General features: G+C 40.9%; 1 protein-coding gene across 1 annotated transcript in view; it reads left to right on the plus strand.

Annotated features, from left to right (window-relative positions):
- The first annotated feature begins 756 nt into the window (after positions 1–756).
- Positions 757–16803, plus strand: part of YBX1 (Y-box binding protein 1) — a 90036-nt gene continuing 73989 nt past the window's right edge. Inside the window, exons 1-3 of the mRNA XM_069240336.1 lie at positions 757–991; positions 10139–10202; positions 16151–16184. Coding sequence (XP_069096437.1) covers positions 895–991; positions 10139–10202; positions 16151–16184 — 195 coding nt within the window. The 5' untranslated portion in view covers positions 757–894. The remainder of the gene's footprint in view (positions 992–10138; positions 10203–16150; positions 16185–16803) is intronic.

Here is a 16803-nt window from a genome sequence, read left to right on the forward strand (position 1 = left end):
TGGGAGAATGTCGCGATGATGGGGTACCCTTTCTGCGTCCACAGTTCAGAACCTGGTCTAGGCACACCTGTGTTATAGAACGCCTCAATAGCGGCTTCCTAGTCTCTATGGGGAACATCATTTAGAGATACACTACTGTTAGTGTCAAATGAAAAAGCAGGGGGTCCCACCGTGATACCGCCTTTACATTACACAGAATGGTCCGTGTCTTTGGCATAAACTATGAGAGATGGACGGATGCAGAAGTGAGCCGGGAGGGATCAGAGCCACATCGTTTTAGCAAGCTATGTCCTGTCGATCCTGGACGACTGGAATTGTCTCAGATTATAGGCCATTTTGATAGGGAGAATGGGATTAGGCCTGAAACCGAGTCAGCCCAGTGCTGTTTCTCCTCTCCTCTACCCGATAGATACTGTGTATGGGCGGGAGGGGTCACGCCCTTCGGTGACATCTCGTGCCGTCACAAATCTTATGCCTGAGTTGGCTGGAGTACCCATTGTTCGGTCATAGAGACCAGCTCCGGTGGGAGCGCGCCTGACACAGGCCCTGTCTTGAGCATCCAACGGACAGACACTGCCCATCACGCGGCGTGAGCCTCCCTATACGAGATGGCAGCGCTGTCACTCCATCCAATGAAACCAGGCATCGCATGCTGATTGATATAAGACTTGTCGAATTGGCGATGGGATTCGCCGATTGATTTCCCTCGCGTCCAATTGTTGGTCGGTGAGTGGGCGTGCTGTCTGCCGGGGTTAACCCGCCCACTGTTGGAATCTGAAGGTAGTTCGATCGGCAGCGGGAGCGGACGCCAGGGAGCCCGAAGGCAGCAGCCACCGCCGGCCTGATACCATCAACCCCCGGGGAAGGAGTCAAGTCACCACCGCGGACACCAGCATGAGCAGCGAGGCCGACACCCAGCAGCAGCCCGAGGCCGTAGAGATCAAGGCCGGCCTGACTCCGGCGGCCCCCGCGGGGGACAAGAAGGTCATCGGTGAGGTTGGGGGTGAAACATATCTAGGGGTTCGTGTGGGTAAATAAGCTGAAAGTGAACACCTTTACAAAGTAAAGTGTTGGATACCCGCTGGATCAGTGCGCGATCACCTACAGCTCCGGTCTTTCCGGCCTGACAGGTGAGCGCGCGTTGCAGCGGCAAGAAAAGCGCGCGACAGGAGGAGGTGGGGGCTTATAAGGACCCTCGCACGAGACAAAATGTCCGCCTCCCCCGCACCATCCTTTTGTGTGCAGAGACTGGTGCTGTTCATTCTTTCTCCGTGGAGGCGGGCTCTTTTATCAACAGTGCACGGTGCCAGCCGAGAGGCAGTGCACATCCTCAGAGTGCGCGTTGTAGCAGACCCACAGCGATAGTGGTCCTTCTTCCCAGTGTTTGGGGGAGGGTGGTGGAGAGGTCCTCTTCGGGTCCATCCGCATCACATCAGTGACCATGTGTTTCCCATTGGGTTCTTCGAAACGCGTGCCAAGCCAGCAGTGGAGCTGGACGCGAGTGCAGCAGACACCCCTCAGCACTCGTCGCTGTGAGAGCGCCTCCGAATTGGAGTGGCTGCCCGATAGCGTGCTCCCCTGAGCGGAAATGAACTTGAACTACATCTCCATGAATAGCATTTTATAATGAACGCACAGGACTTAACACTTGATGACACGCGATTGTCACGTATGAGTAGGCAGTGCACAATTTGTTTAAAAGAAATAATGCTGGGGCCTTAATTCCCAATCAAGACCCTCGCACAATACATCATAAGACAAGAGAAAATTCTCATTTCAACTCGATATATTTTCAGGCACCTTCCTTTTCTGGCTACAGGCTGTCGGTTTGTAGAATGGGTTTCAGCCACATTACCCTACAAATCTGTTAGAGGGGAAGAGATTAGTGCCATGGTAATTGTATAGGTTTGGGCAGTAAAATACAACCGTAATTTTATATGTTACTGCCAGCGCGAAACCCAAGGCAGAACATTAGCCTTTCAGAGCAGGTTTGCAAGAGTCATATTCCTCCGCATATAACCGTCTCATTGTCAAGAGCATAAAAAAGCACTTTAGAATTTAAAATGTAGCAATTTAGATCTACTGTCCAAGAAAATGTTTTTTACTAATTTGTAAAGTTTGCCTCCCAGTATGCCAAAGCGACAGGGTATATACAATATTCTTGAAATGGCTATTTCTGTTTTTCTCTCTTTTTTTCCCTTTCTTTTCGAAATTGTATTTATATAGCACTTACTACCCCTGACAAGGTGTTGAAGCGCTTTTCAGGGAGTAGTACTCTGCTCCAGAACCCAAAAAGGATTTGTTGTGGATTAGTATAGGAAAATATGAGTTTATTTGAGCGGAGTCTGTTGGATAGAATAGGATAATGCTGGGATAAAAGAGGGTAGAGTCTAGCATGTGTTATTTGGGAGATCATAGTAGTAAGATGAGGTTAAAGGAGAGATGGAGGAGGGAAGAGTCTTTAGGAGTGGATTAGGGAGACAATACTATTAAAATTAGGTTTGGGATGAGTCAAAGGAGGGATACGATGGAAGAATTTAGAAAGAGTAGTTTGGGAGAGCATAGTAGTAAACTGAGGTTTGGGGTGATCCAGTGAGGGGTACAGCCGGTAAGAGACTATAAAGGGTTATTTTGGAGATCATAGTAATAGAATAAGGTTTGGGAAGAGTCAGAGTGGAGGCAGAGGAATGTTGAGAGCGGTATAGAGTGAGACATAAAAGTAGTGCATTGGATAGAGTCAAATTCTTTTTTTTTTTTTTTCTTTTTTTTCTTTTACAGTAGGAGTAAATAAATACATATAGATACATAAGTACATAGAAAGGGTATACGCGTATAAGGAAGATAATATATCAAGATTTAACATTGTATTTTATAAACTCAGACTTTCCAGTGTTCTGCTATAAGCTTATTTATCTGTGACTTTTTATAACTAATGTTTTTAAAAATGTTATATTTTCCTCAATATTTAAACCGTGAAATACGTGTAGAAAAAGTTATGATACTATTGTGATAGATAAATAAAGCTGAGATCTATAAGCATCTATTCAAATAACCTATATGCAACTATGCAGTGCCCTATATACATAGTAAGCATATAATTATTTCTATATGTATGTTTTAAAACCATAATTATTGTACATATTTGTACAAAGAAAAACACACATATCTGGTTACATACAATCAAATTATAAATGTTTACACATGGATATGCTGCTTATTAGTGTTTGAGTATGGTGGCTAAGTAGGAAACAGCCAACACTTGAGTAGTCTTCTGAAGATAAAATAGTTATCCATGGAGCTTATGTTTTGGGGTAATGAGTTCCATAGTTAGGTTGCTTGGATGGAGAAGGAAGTGCCACCTATGTTTTTTTCTTTTTCTTTTATAGTGGGATTTTGAGGCACACTGCCAATCTGGAGTGGAGGGTTCTTTGTTGAATGTATTTGCTGATTTTATTCCTGATGAAAAGAGGATCCGTGGTAGAGGCCATTGGCATAATCCAGTTTGGACAGTACAAAAGAGATAGTAGCCTGGACCTTGAGTGGAAATCCAAAGTGGGGGAGAATGCGTTGCAGAGTTTCCATAGTAATGAAGCTTGATCTTGCTAATTTGTCCCCTTAGGCATTCAGTGATAACTTGGAATCCATGGTAATTCCAAGGTTTCTTGCTTCCTTGGATGCTTTCGGAGGTGGCCCCAAATCATCACACCAGGCGCAGAGTTGGTCATAATGTTTCAAATCGCCACATGTTGGTATTTCAGTTTTGGAAGCATTCATTTTGAGATGGCTCCATGACATCCACTGCTCAACAGCTCTGAGGCAACTGAAGATTTTTGAGTTTCTAATGTCTTTGGGGCTTTCCAGTTTAAGGATTATTTGTGTGTCTGCCCATGTGACTGGAGTAATCCTTTGAAAGGTAATTAGTTCTGGATTAGCAAAAATGAAATCTAGAATGTGTCCCGCAATGTGTGTGTTTTTGAGTACGATCTGAAGAAAGTTCATTGTTACTAGGCCAGTGATGATGGTTTTTGGATGAGGCATGTTCAGTTTGTCAAACCAAATGTTTAGGTTGCCATGAATGCGCATAGGTTGGGGTGCAGTGTTACAAGGTTTAAAACTGTCTAGAAATGTGCCTGGGAAAGTTTAATTGCTTTTTGATGGTCTGTAAAGGAGAAGGAAGTTACAAGAAGAAGTTGGTGTCGGGTTGCATCTGGTGATGAAGGCCTCACAACAGTGTATAGAAACGTTGTCAGCTTTGGTGAAATTTATTGTTTGCTTGAATATAACAACTAGTCCACCTCCTCTTTTGCTTGTACGATTTAGTGTTCGTTTGGTAGCCTGTTGGAACGTCTTCATGAAATATTGGGGCCATGTCATCTCCAACCATGATTCAGTTATGAAGAGTAAGTCAGGTTGTGCATCAGTGAGTAGGTTGTAGATGTGTTGCTTATTTTTTTTTATTTTTTAAGAGAGCAGTCAAGCATTTATTAATATGCTGTTTCGAAATTGTGTTTTGGTGGTGTGACTTTGTTTTGTAGAAGAGTGAGCATTATTTTTGAATTTGTAGCAGGTGTGTCATTAGAGTTGCCATTAGCTGTATGAGGATAGCAATAGTTTTGTTTTTCTAGATCATATTCCTCGTCCAGCAGGCTTAGAATGGTATGTGTGTAGGTGCTGGATGAGAGTGAGTTGGTGAGCTGTTTTTTTTGTTCTTTTTTGTAGAGTGTCCTTGTGTAATAGACACGGGGATGCAAAGTTGTGAAGAGAGGCATGTTTTTATTTTGATTGCACATGTTTAGGGTGTAAGGTGTGTGGGTTAGGGGTGTGGTGGAGCACGTGGCTCTTGTTCACAGGCTGTAAATTGTGCAATAGATGAGAGCCGGGTGAGTGAGAGTTGTGTTGGTGTATTTGTGTTAAGTGTTGTTGAAGAGAAAATTTGGGAGTAAAGACGGTTTAGGATGTGAGTTATTTGTGTAGTCAGGAGGGTGGGTGTAATGTTTCTAATTTGTGACTGAAATTGTGTGTGTGTGTCTGAGATTTTGATGTGTTTGTTATGTTTTGTTTTTAGGGGGTCATGAGCGGAGATATAGATGTAATGGTTTTCTGAGAAGGATTGACCTGCAGGTCGAGTAGCTTTAATAATCTACTCGACCTGACTGTAATGTACTTGACCCGGAAACAGGTCTCAAATTGTGTGATCCCAGGCAAATATTGTATTTTACAGTCTCCTTTTTCTTCATTCTCGTATATGAGTGCACCTTCAGATATGAAAGTTCAGCATTTCTGCTTTAAAAAAAAAAAATCATTTTTTTGTTTGATTAAATACACGAAACGTTTGCACCATGTATAATAAATCTAGCCACATATAGGGTACACATGATCCATGCATGGCTTGCCTCATAGTTTACTAATAGCTTTGCAATCAGGGCAGGTGTGTTTCTCAGATTATGTTTAAACTCTCACTGTTAATAAATATATTACTAACGCATGATGTGGTAGCGCACTGTCATTTACAGACAGTAAATTTCCAAGCAATGTTCAAAAACATTCCCACTAACTTGCAGCTTTACTGATAAAACTATAATAGTGTATTAACAATAATCTGTGAAAATTGTGTTTCAGAAAACGGATGTCTAGTTTTCAGAAATGTCTGGGTTTGGTAGGTTTCCCTAGATGGCTGCTGAGCCCAGGACCAAAAACGCAGCGCCCCCACACACACACAAACCGGTCGTTTTGTATTTGATCATTTTGATGTGTCCACATAGTGTTTTGGGGCATTTCCTATCACGGTTCACTAAGCCTACCCACACAAGTGAAGTACCATTTTTATTGGGAGATGTGGGGGAATGCTGGGAAGAAGGAAATTTGTGGCTCCTCTCAGATTCCAGAACTTTGCAGCAACAAAATGTGAAAGAAAAGTGTTTTTTTTCCCTTTTTTTTTTCTTTTGGCCAAATTGTGAGGTTTACAAAGGATTCTGGGTAACAGAACCTGGTGAAAGCCCCACAAGTCACCCCATCCTGAATTCCCCTAGGTGTCTAGTTTTCACAAAGACACAGGTTTGGTAGGTTTCTCTAGGTGCCCGCTGAGCTAGACCAAAATCCACAGCTAGGCACTTTCCTAGAAACACATCAGATTTCAGTGTAAAAATGTGATGTGTCCATGTTGTTTCCTGTCGCAGGCACTAGGCCGACACACACAAGTGAGGTACCATTTTTATAAGGAGACTTGGGGGAACTCAGAATAGCAGAACAAGTGTTTTGCCCCTTGTCTCTCTCTACATTTTTTCTTTCCAAATGTAAGACAGTGTGTAAAAAAGATGTCTATTTGAGAAATGCCCTGTGATTCACATGCTAGTATTGGGACCCCGGAGTTCAGAGATGTGCAAATAACCTCTGCTTCTCAACATCTTATCTTGTTCCCGTGTTGGAAATACAAAGGTTTCTTTGATACCTATTTTTTACTCTTTCTATTTCACCAAATGAACTGCTGTATACCTGGCATACAATGAAAACCCATTGCAAGGTGCAGCTCATTTATTAACTCTGGGAACCTAGGGTGCTTGATGAACCTACAATCCCTAAATATCCCAGCAACCAGAAAAGTCCAGCAGACGTAGCAGTATACTACTTTCAAAAATCTGCCATAGCTGGAAAAAGTTATATAAGAAAATGTGGACAGAAATTGCTTTTTTTTTTCTTCCACTTCAAGTTCAATATTTTTTTATTTTATCTGTTACTTTCTGTAGAAAACCTTAAAGGATCTACACAAATGACCTCTTGCTGAATTCAGAATTTTGTCTAATGTTCAGAAATGTTTAGCTGTCTGGGATCCAGCATTGGTTTCACACTCATTTCTGTCACTAACTGAAAGGAAGCTGAAAGCACAAAAAATAGTAAAAATGGGGTATGTCCCAGTAAAGGGCCAGAATTGTGTTGAAAAATGTGGTTTTCTGACTCAAGTCTGCCTATTCCTGAAAGCTGGGAAGATGGTGATTTTAGCACCACAAACCCTTTGGTGATGCAATTTTAAAGGGAAAAACCCACAAGCTTTCTTCTGCAGCCCCTTTTTCCCATTTAATAAAAAAAAAGAGAAAAACAACGAAATAGTAGCTGTATTTTGCCTAATTTCTTGGTCTCCTCCAGGGGAACTCACAAACGGGGGGAATCCCTAGGATGTTTGGGGGGGGGGGGGGGGGGGCACATTTGGCGTGGGTAGTTTATGTGGACAAAAAGTTATGAAGGCCTAAGCGCGAACTGCCCCAAATAGCCAAAAAAAAGGCTTGGCACAGAAGGGGGAAAAGGCCTGGCAGCGAGGGTGTTAAAGTTAAATATAATAATGAGGCTGTGTGTTGTTTGTGATGTGTGGATTTGTTAGTGATATAGGGCAAAGTGGTATTTTGTGTGAGTGAAGGTACGCACAGTGGAGTAGTGCAGGGTAGAGTGCAGTTGCGTAGTGTAATTATGTACAGTAGTGTAAAGTACAGTGGCATAGGACAGTGGTGAACAGCAGATTAGAGTGGCGTACGGTAAACTGGCATAGCGTGCAGGTGCATAGAGTTGAGTATTACAGAGTAAAGTGCATTGGCATAGAGTTTATTGGCATAGAGTGCAGTGTTGTAGAGTACAGTAGAGTGGAGTTGTGCAGAGTAGATTGGTGTGGCCTAGACTGGAGTGGTGTAAAGTGCAGTGGCACAGAGTGCAGTAGAGTAGAGTGACAAAGGGTGCATTGGCATACAGTAGAATAGTACAGGGCATAGCAGAGAGGCATAGCCTGAAGTGGCGTAGAATGGAGTGGTGTAAATTGGAGTGGCGCAGAGTAGAGTGCAGTGGTGTGGAGTGATACAGAGGCCAGTGAAGTATTCACGGCATGGTTGAACACTGCCATTAGAGACGCACATTTTCAATTGATAGGCTTGTCCTTAGGCAGGACTATTAATTCTGCACTTTGATTGCACGCTGTGCTTATCTCCCTGCTTTGATAACAAGGAGACTGTACATTTCTCATGTACAAATTCCATCCCTTTTCCAGTAAAACTGTGACCAAAATTTGAATGTTAACCTGCACCAGTGGTCTTGAAACATTTTAATGCCACGCCAACCCCCAACCGCCCTACAAATTTCTCTCAATTATTCTATAAAATTGGCAATGTTTAAATATGTGTAGACTTATTAAACATTGCAGTTAAGGTCTGTTGTCGTTTTATAAATAAAATCAAATACATGATGCCAAACATACTGTTCTGGTTAGACAGGCATTACTAACATGTACAAGTATTCACAGTGTGATGGGGTGGTGGTTTTGAAGAGTATTTAGAGTCCCTACCCTTTTGACACATGCTCCCAAGCTTGGATATAAATGACAAAAGATGTTAGTGATGGCGTCCCCCTGGAATCACTTGGAGTCCCCCAGTTTGAAGACCCCCTGCTCTACACATTTAGCAAAACTTATCACTACCAGGACAAACTTTGTTACGTTCCATGGTTAACACATTGTATTATTCTCAATGGTAAGCATTCATTTATTGTCAACTTGCTGTTCAAAGTTACAGGTCTTTTGACACTAATGAATGCACTCTGAAAATTCCCAGTCTTTTTGCATTTAACACAGTTTTTCACTCGCAGGACTGTTGCCAACATGACTTTTACATCGACATCGGAAGAATCTTCACCAAAACTTTAGCTGAGGTAGATTGTTCAATACATTTTGCAAATATCTAAAACTTTATCAAGAGATGACTTCCTGTTTCTGCATAAAAATCAACAAACGTTGTCGTATCTTTTTGAATGTGCAATTGAGAACAAACCGGTCTCGGAGATACGCAGCTACATTTCACACTTAGAAGCAAGAATTCTTTGTTGTTACATAGTCGTCCTTAGGCTCTACATATGATTGTTTCCTTTCGGAGAAAAAAAACACATGTTGTTCAAGCACTACAAAAGGCTCTTCTGTGAAACGCTTCTCCAATGCTTTAACTACGTTCGTATACGCATTCCAACTTAAAAAATGGCTCGAAGGGCCTCCTACCTTAGGTAGGTTATCAAATGTCTCCTGTCCAGCATCAATAAACTAAACGACAAACTCTTCTTTCCAATGTGAATATCTTACCTGTGCAGATAAAATTGTGAATGTTACCTCAAAAACGGGTGATAGGTTCATTTTGCTTACACTGCCCAGCGTTTAAAAGAAACACGCTCCAGGCACAAACATAGTATGTTTTTATGTTTTTGTGCTTACAAACTGCTTATGACGAAATTACGGAACACGCTTTGTAACTTGCATTAACAGAGGGTGCACCCTCACAAAAGCAGTAGAGGCCTACTCCGTTTTGTGTGTTCTCCTTTATGAATGTGCGTTTTGGTGAACGTTTTCTTGAGTAGCGCAAGCTTGAAGAATGAGACAGCACAGAGTATCTCAAGCTGATCGAAACAGAGTTCATGACAAGGTGTTTGAAACCTGTTAGATCGCTGAAAAGATACTAAGGCAATATAACTAGAACAAAACCATGTACTTAAGGTGAAAAGTTGTGAAAATTTAAGGAGTAATAATATGTATAGGATATCTTTCATTGATGTAGAACCTTGCTGTGCCACAATGGTGAAGATTTGAAGAAAGGTAAAGAGTAGAGTCAACTTGTCCCAAATATTGTTCACATGCGTCCCGGAAAAAAAAAAGACTAACGTGAACAATGTTTAACTTTTGAGGTCTTTATTGAAGAGTTGAACCGTAGATATGCAGAAGGTTCATAAGGATTTGAAGGAACTATCTACTCCAGATGCTGCACCATGAAGCAATAGAAGAAAACTGTCACCATCAGCAAATGGAATAAACAGTCATCAAAGAAAGAACACTAAATTAAAGATCTGCCTCGATAATAACAGGAAAAAAAGAAAAAAATAGAGTGCGAAATAGTATACAATACCAGGTTAAATAGTTTTAGGTATTTTGTGAGAGTGAACTCTAAGAGCTCTTCCCTATTTTGTCGTCATGTTTTGAATGTAAACTACTACTTTAAAATGGTCAGACATATATGACTACATTCACACAAATGATAGATTTTTTGCTGTTAATTATGAAGCTGAGAAAACGCGTGGAGCTATAATTTTGGTGTACTGCAACTGATTTTAATCTGTTTCCTTTCAGCAACAAAGGTTTTGGGGACCGTTAAATGGTTTAATGTACGAAATGGGTACGGTTTCATCAATAGGTGAGCTGGAAATGAAACTTTCAAATGCCTGAAATGATGTTTTTTTTTCTCTTGTCACTTATCTTTAGAAGCATATGTATTTTTTGTTTTGGAGACGACGATACCGTGAGAGCATGTAATCTTTATTTGTGTTGTTCTAGATGATGTTGACCTGATGCAACTTTCCTAGTAGGACAGAAGTGGTTTACTTTGCGCTCTTATAGATTTGCTTAATATATTTTTCCAACTTTTCAACCCGCTGTAGTAAAGCATAAAGCATGTGAAATGCTCCTTAATTATGATTTTATCTTACTCCTCAATTTCCGATACGACAACTTTGCAACTATTATTCAGTCCCTGGTTCCATGCAGACTTTTACATCCACTGTTTTGGTCCTAGCCAATGCTGATTTCTCAAAATGGTACTGCACCCCTTAAACATGTCACAGTCTTACTCACCCTTGCACCCCCGACCAAATACTTTACAACTTTCAACTTTAATACATCACATCATTATACACATCACATCTGTTCAAAACATCCACTGTTCATAAGCAGTCAGTTTTTCAATGTACCCAAATTAGAAGTAATAGATTAAAATAAATCAGTTTGTAGAATGGCCAGTTACATTTGAGTTTCAAAGTTTCATCACATTTGTTACAGTAGTATTGAATTTAGTATTCACCACAGGTTCAACAAATAGGATTACACGATAAACTGTGACAATTATGTATCCACCTAAAATAATGTTATGAAAGAAGAGGTTAATTGTTTTGGTTTACGTAGCTTCTGGGAAATTTGTTACAAAACGAGTTTTAGTGGGCATCAGAGGGTTAATGAAGGAGGGACCTTTGTATAGCTTATCCATTAATTTGTGGACCTAAAAACAGCAGCAAGTAATAAGTTATCTTGCTTCACTCTAAAACGCAAAATAGGCGATTGACATTTCAATTGTAGAGGACGATGTTGGAAGGTGTGGTTTTAACATAACAAGATGTTGATTACTTGCTGCCAAATCATGTCCTATAAGCAAAATCCATACAATTGGGATCCCCCAGACTAAAAATCTGTTGTCTCATTACATTAATGGCTCGGTATAGGTAGACCGAATTGGAGCTCTCTGATCTTGGACCTTAGGACATCCAAAGATCACTTAAAATTCTGTAAGAGACTATGGACTTTCATAGTAAACTCACTCATTTTGCTCTCGGGCAAAAGGCCAGTTGTGGTATTAAAACTCCCTATAAACTACATGACCTAACCATGTACTAGAGCAATATTATGTCTTAGACAGTCGACTGGAAGAAAAGGGTTATAAGTACATGACATTTCACTCACAGCTCACGGAAATGAACCAAAGATCTAGTCTACAAGAGATCATACCCTCTACTTCATGTACATAGAAGGAGTTTTCCTGTCTTGTGATTTGCTAAAAACTGGTGACAAGTGAACTCCTTATGTGACTAGGGTAATACCCTAGCCAAAAATGAGAAAGCTGGATGTGAGGTAGAAAGCTTTCTGTATTAATCCAAAATCTCTATTTGAAAAAAACCCTGGGTACTCCTATACCATGACATTCTCAAATTCTCAATCCGTGGATACAGAGCCACTTATAGGAAACTGGTTTGTAGATGTTCGTGCAGCTTTGCTTGCTTTGCACCTATGCATTCTTTCCTTAAGAACCTCCCTTTCCCCGATGCTATCTAGCATCAGGAGCAACTATTTATAAACTCTCCTTACTCTCCAGGGATTATTTTGTGTTATTGCAGGACTTTGTGGACTATAGCCCTCTATTTGCAAGCTAATCTTTTGCTTGCTGCTGGGTTGGAGATGGAGGCTGTCCAGCAGAGTGGCATCTTCCTGATGTCTCTCCTACTTTGATTTGAGTGCAGCTCGAAGTTAGACCGATGTCAAGGCAAATCATTACGGACAAAACCACTGGCAGTAAAGCCAAGTTTTTAAGAGTTTTCGAAAGGACAGTAAAGAAATAGCAGATTTTATTTCTAAAGGAAGAAGATTCCAGTTCGAGCTGTGCACCCCACAGAACGTCTCACACCCCAAGAGGAAAGTCTGTGAGGAGACACAACCAGGTTGTTTGCTGTGCTTGAACGAAGCACTCTTGGAGGGGAGGTCCAGCAAAACCTTTCCCTAAGATAATGTGGTCCTGCCCCATGTAGGGACTTGAAAGCGATGCAAAGGGCCTTGAAGATAATACGTTTCCTAACATATCCAGTGCAATCTACAGGTAGCGTGCAAGGCAGAGTGCCATCTAGGCACCTTTAGTAGCAGCCGTGCCTCTGCATTTTGAAGAATCTGCAGTTTGTGGAACAAGGTTTATGAAAGATTTTGATACTGACTATTGCAGTAGTCAGTCAGCGACAGTACCAGGGCTATGACCACTACTTTTTGCAGGTCCGCAGGAATAAACAACTGGATTTTCCTGATAGCTCTTAAGATAAAAAAAAGGAGGATGAAATGACTTTGTTGACTTGTTCCTTGTAAGAGAGTATCTCATCTAACATGACCCCAAGGTTTTTTACCTTCTTAACTGGGTTCGAAAGGAGGCCACATATGTCTGGCCACCAGGAAAGGGACCGGAAAGATGTATTATTTCGAAAAAGAACCACTTCCGTTTTTGTGGAATTTAATTTAAGGCTCACAGCACTCATACAGTTCCACAAAGTGTCGCTGAAATCTGGACCTTGGAAAGAGATGCCACAATTTGAGCGTCTTCAGCATTTGAAACTAGTGACAACCAAAATGATTTCACCAGTGTGGTCGACGCATTATTTCAGCATTGGACTTGGTAATTCCTACTGTTCCACTGTAGAGCTCTCATGGAGTTATGAAGGCATTGATCTTGCAGCACCACTACTTCATTGGGTTCCTCTGAACTCCGGCAGTGGGTGATCCACCTCTGCTTCACTGCCTGTTGTCGCCAACTTGCTACTAGGCCATGCTATACTGCAGGCTTGAGGAGCAACACTCCACCACTACCCTCCTTTGACCTCTAGAACGACCCACTTATGTGCTTTGCTTTTAGGAGTTATAAATTCATCATGCTTTAGAAATGCTGCTGCCCAGGCATTTTCATCCATGGGCAGACCATTGTCTATTAACACCACAAAGAAGGAGGGCGGGTGGACTTTGGCCACCTCTACCTCACTACATTGTGACTCCACTTTCCACCTGGGTTCAGTTCAGTCATCAGCAGTGAATGCAAGTAAAACATCCGTCTATTCCTGATCATTTTAACTGTTGATCATTGGCCCTCAGCTAGAGGTCTTGAGCTTGGCCATCCATCAAGAAATATGTTGTCTCCCACATTTTAGCAATATCATAATAATGTGCTTGATGTTTACTTCAAATGCGTTGTAAGAAGTTCAGATTCTGTAATTTCTCTCAGCTTTACTCTTCCGTTGTGGCCCTTGTTTTCTTCTGGTGGGACAGTGCATACCTGGTCTTAATAAATCTACCTAAGTTTATATTTGAATAGCCCTAGAAAGTTATAACTATAATTGCCCTTATTATAATTAGTTTGGCCTTCCAAGATTCGGACCTCCTGTGTGTTGTGTTATTTTATTTTATTTTTTAAATGTGCTTTTTAAAATATATTTTGCCTTTGTTTTTACTAGACAGTTAAAGGTATAGATGTTTTGTACAGTTAGAGTAATCATAGACCTTGGACCATTGTTTCCTACACAAAAACTCAGAAGTCTATTCCTGATTTTGCGTGTCCTATCAGTTTCTCCTCAATATTCATATAACAGAAGAAAATGATTAATTTGATACTCCTAGTAATAGGATGCCATCTCTGGGTCCCTCTCAATTGTCCCAGAGACATTACTGCTCCCCTCAGATTCAGTAAAGGTATTTTTATTCTTAGTGCTTGAACATTGACTCTCAAATCTGCTGTGTAAAAATTGTTGACGAGGTTCATCTAGCCTTACCATCCCCATACTCAATAAGTGTGTTGATTTCAGAGAACAGCAGATGTAATATAATCACCATGCTGGATCATTACCAACATGCAGAGGAATAATATTTTTCTTATCTTACTAACAGTGAAATATAAAAATGAACTTATTGGAATATTTTTTTCTTTTACTGCATTTTTATTGCAGTCTGCATCCTCACAGGCACAACACTCACTTCACTTACGTGGGAAGAGCCTTTTACCTCTTATGTATTGGGCAAAGGAGAGAGAACCAAGAAAGTGTCTGCCTGTTCTGCTGTAATAAATAGGAGCACAACCAAGCGTGCCTGAGAGGAGGAATTCAAGATGGTAAAGGTCAGGTAGGGCAAAAGCCGAGATCGGAGATACCAAGACCAGTGCGAGCATGTGCACTGTGCAGAGTGCCTCAAACAAGTTGTGTTTATTCACTGGTATCTTGCGGAAGAAGTCAACTGGGATTCAACATAAGTGTGCTGAGGTAAAATAAGGAACAGACATGACCGCTGCAGTCTGAAAGTGAAACAAAACTTCATTCTTATAATCCAAACCGGATGAGACAGATGTCTAGATCACCAACACTATCTCTTCAACTCCTAGACAAGAAATATTCCTTTCGCTCTCAAAAGGTAGTAAGCATGCAGGTTGAAGGTAAGATCAGTGAGCACCAACATTTTCTATTGTAGTACCAGGAGCTGGGGTCAGCCAAGACCAAGTGAATAGCAAACTGAGGTCCATGTTTAAGGATGTTTCCTTAGAACCAACCCCATTGTTTTATCTGCATTTCACTACAAAAGCTTATTAGTAATCGAAAATAAGAATGACGCAGGACATTCACGAAGTTTAAGGGGAAAATTGGAGTTGCTACTGCTTGGCTACATCAGAAATTGAATGCGAGTAGCATTGTTCCAAAAGGCTAAAGAACAAATTAAAGCAACCAAAGGGATTAAATAAGTTCTAAAGAACTCAGCAAAGTACACAATAATTCTTTAAGAATCAATGTCCAGTGTATTTACTTTTAAAAAGAAAAAGTACTTCATCACACAAAGCTAGATACTAAACATATAATTACAAATTTACACAATGAAAACGACCTGTTGCACTACCTGAACAAGATGTCTGTGTCCAGAGTTCGCATAGCGTTAAGCATTGTATAGCTCCCCATCAAGGAGTTCAAACAAGAAGTGGTTGCTCTTGCAGTTAAAACACAATTATCAAGTCATGCAAGGCCACCTTGCGTGGCCCTGAGTGGCTTGACATATTTAGAGTATTCAAGGCAGTGCAAATCGCTGCCTAGAGTTACTCTTAGGCAGAGGTGTGCCATGGGTGGAGCATGGACGTTCCCATACATCCACCCATGGATTTTGACATGTTTCCAGATTAACTAACTTTGGTAAACATAGGAACGCGTCCGAATTGTTCACTTCCCTACCAGAAGCACAATGAGGAGAAATATCTTTAATTCTCCTCGTCATTTCCTCTCTCTAAATGTGCTGTATTCTGCAGCACAATTGGAAAGAGGGAAATGCCTCCGAGGATTGTTTTTGTGCATGATGGTGTACCTTCCTGCACAAAAGCAATCCTGTCTGAAACATGGTTACCCTTTCAACATGAAGCAAAGGTACCTGTGTTGGCACTAGGCAGCTCAGAGTGCGCTAGGGAAGGACAGCAATGCGCTGTATAATGGTAAATACTATGCATTTGTAACCTTTCACGCAGCACTGCAAAGTTGCTAGTTGCATTGCATGACTTTTTGATAAATATGGGTTTGTCAAATTGTTGACTGTGTAAAAAGTGGGAGGTCTACTGCCTTTGTCAATACATTTAGTCATCAGGAAAGCAAGCCTGTTTACTCCAGTGAGGCAACAAATTTGTGCCGCAGAGTGTTGAATGTGATGGATAAAAACATATTAACACATGAATTTAAATGGAGTGTATGATATTATTTTTACTAATGGAGAGATTAAACTCTTGCATTTGAAATAGACAAAGTTTTCAAATCTTATTTATCTTTTCAGGAATGACACCAAAGAAGACGTGTTTGTACACCAGGTACTTTAACTACATAGCTTGTTACTACCACCTTTCTGTCTGTCTGTCTGAGAGAATTTCAAATGCAAGTCTTTGTTTGCACCACAGAGTTGTTGCTAGAGGTTAACCGTCCTTGGTGTGCAATCCTGCTGACCTGGCTATACTTTTATTACGGGTGGTTTGGAGATATCTGTATGAGTGTATCGATTTTTATTAGATGCTTTCTTGTATATGGATTCTTTATCTTCGAAAATATTTCCGATTTAAGTCTTGGAATATGGACTATTTCCCACACTGAGTTTGGCTTTGAGGATTACAGAAGGTGCCTCAAGCTGTTGCTTAGGCACAGGCCCATCTTTGCCAGTCCCCGTTACCAAGTGCTGATATGGTTGTTAATTGTTAGAAGTTAGTGAGATGGCCCCATTACTACTATTATGTCATGTACTTACCTGTTGCTTTTTACAATTTAGTTATTTTTGCTCACTTGTGTGGATTGGAACCTGCTTCTTGTTCTAAGCGATTCTAACTAATGCAGTACCCTATCTCTGTGCCCCACAATTCTTTTTGTTTTTGACTTTTTGTTCCCTCCAAACCTTTCTTCTTTCAGCTGTTCCGCCTTTAATCTAATAGTGCAGCATTA

This window comes from Pleurodeles waltl, chromosome 6 (assembly GCF_031143425.1).
Source record: "Pleurodeles waltl isolate 20211129_DDA chromosome 6, aPleWal1.hap1.20221129, whole genome shotgun sequence".
Classification (NCBI taxonomy): Eukaryota; Metazoa; Chordata; class Amphibia; order Caudata; family Salamandridae; genus Pleurodeles; species Pleurodeles waltl.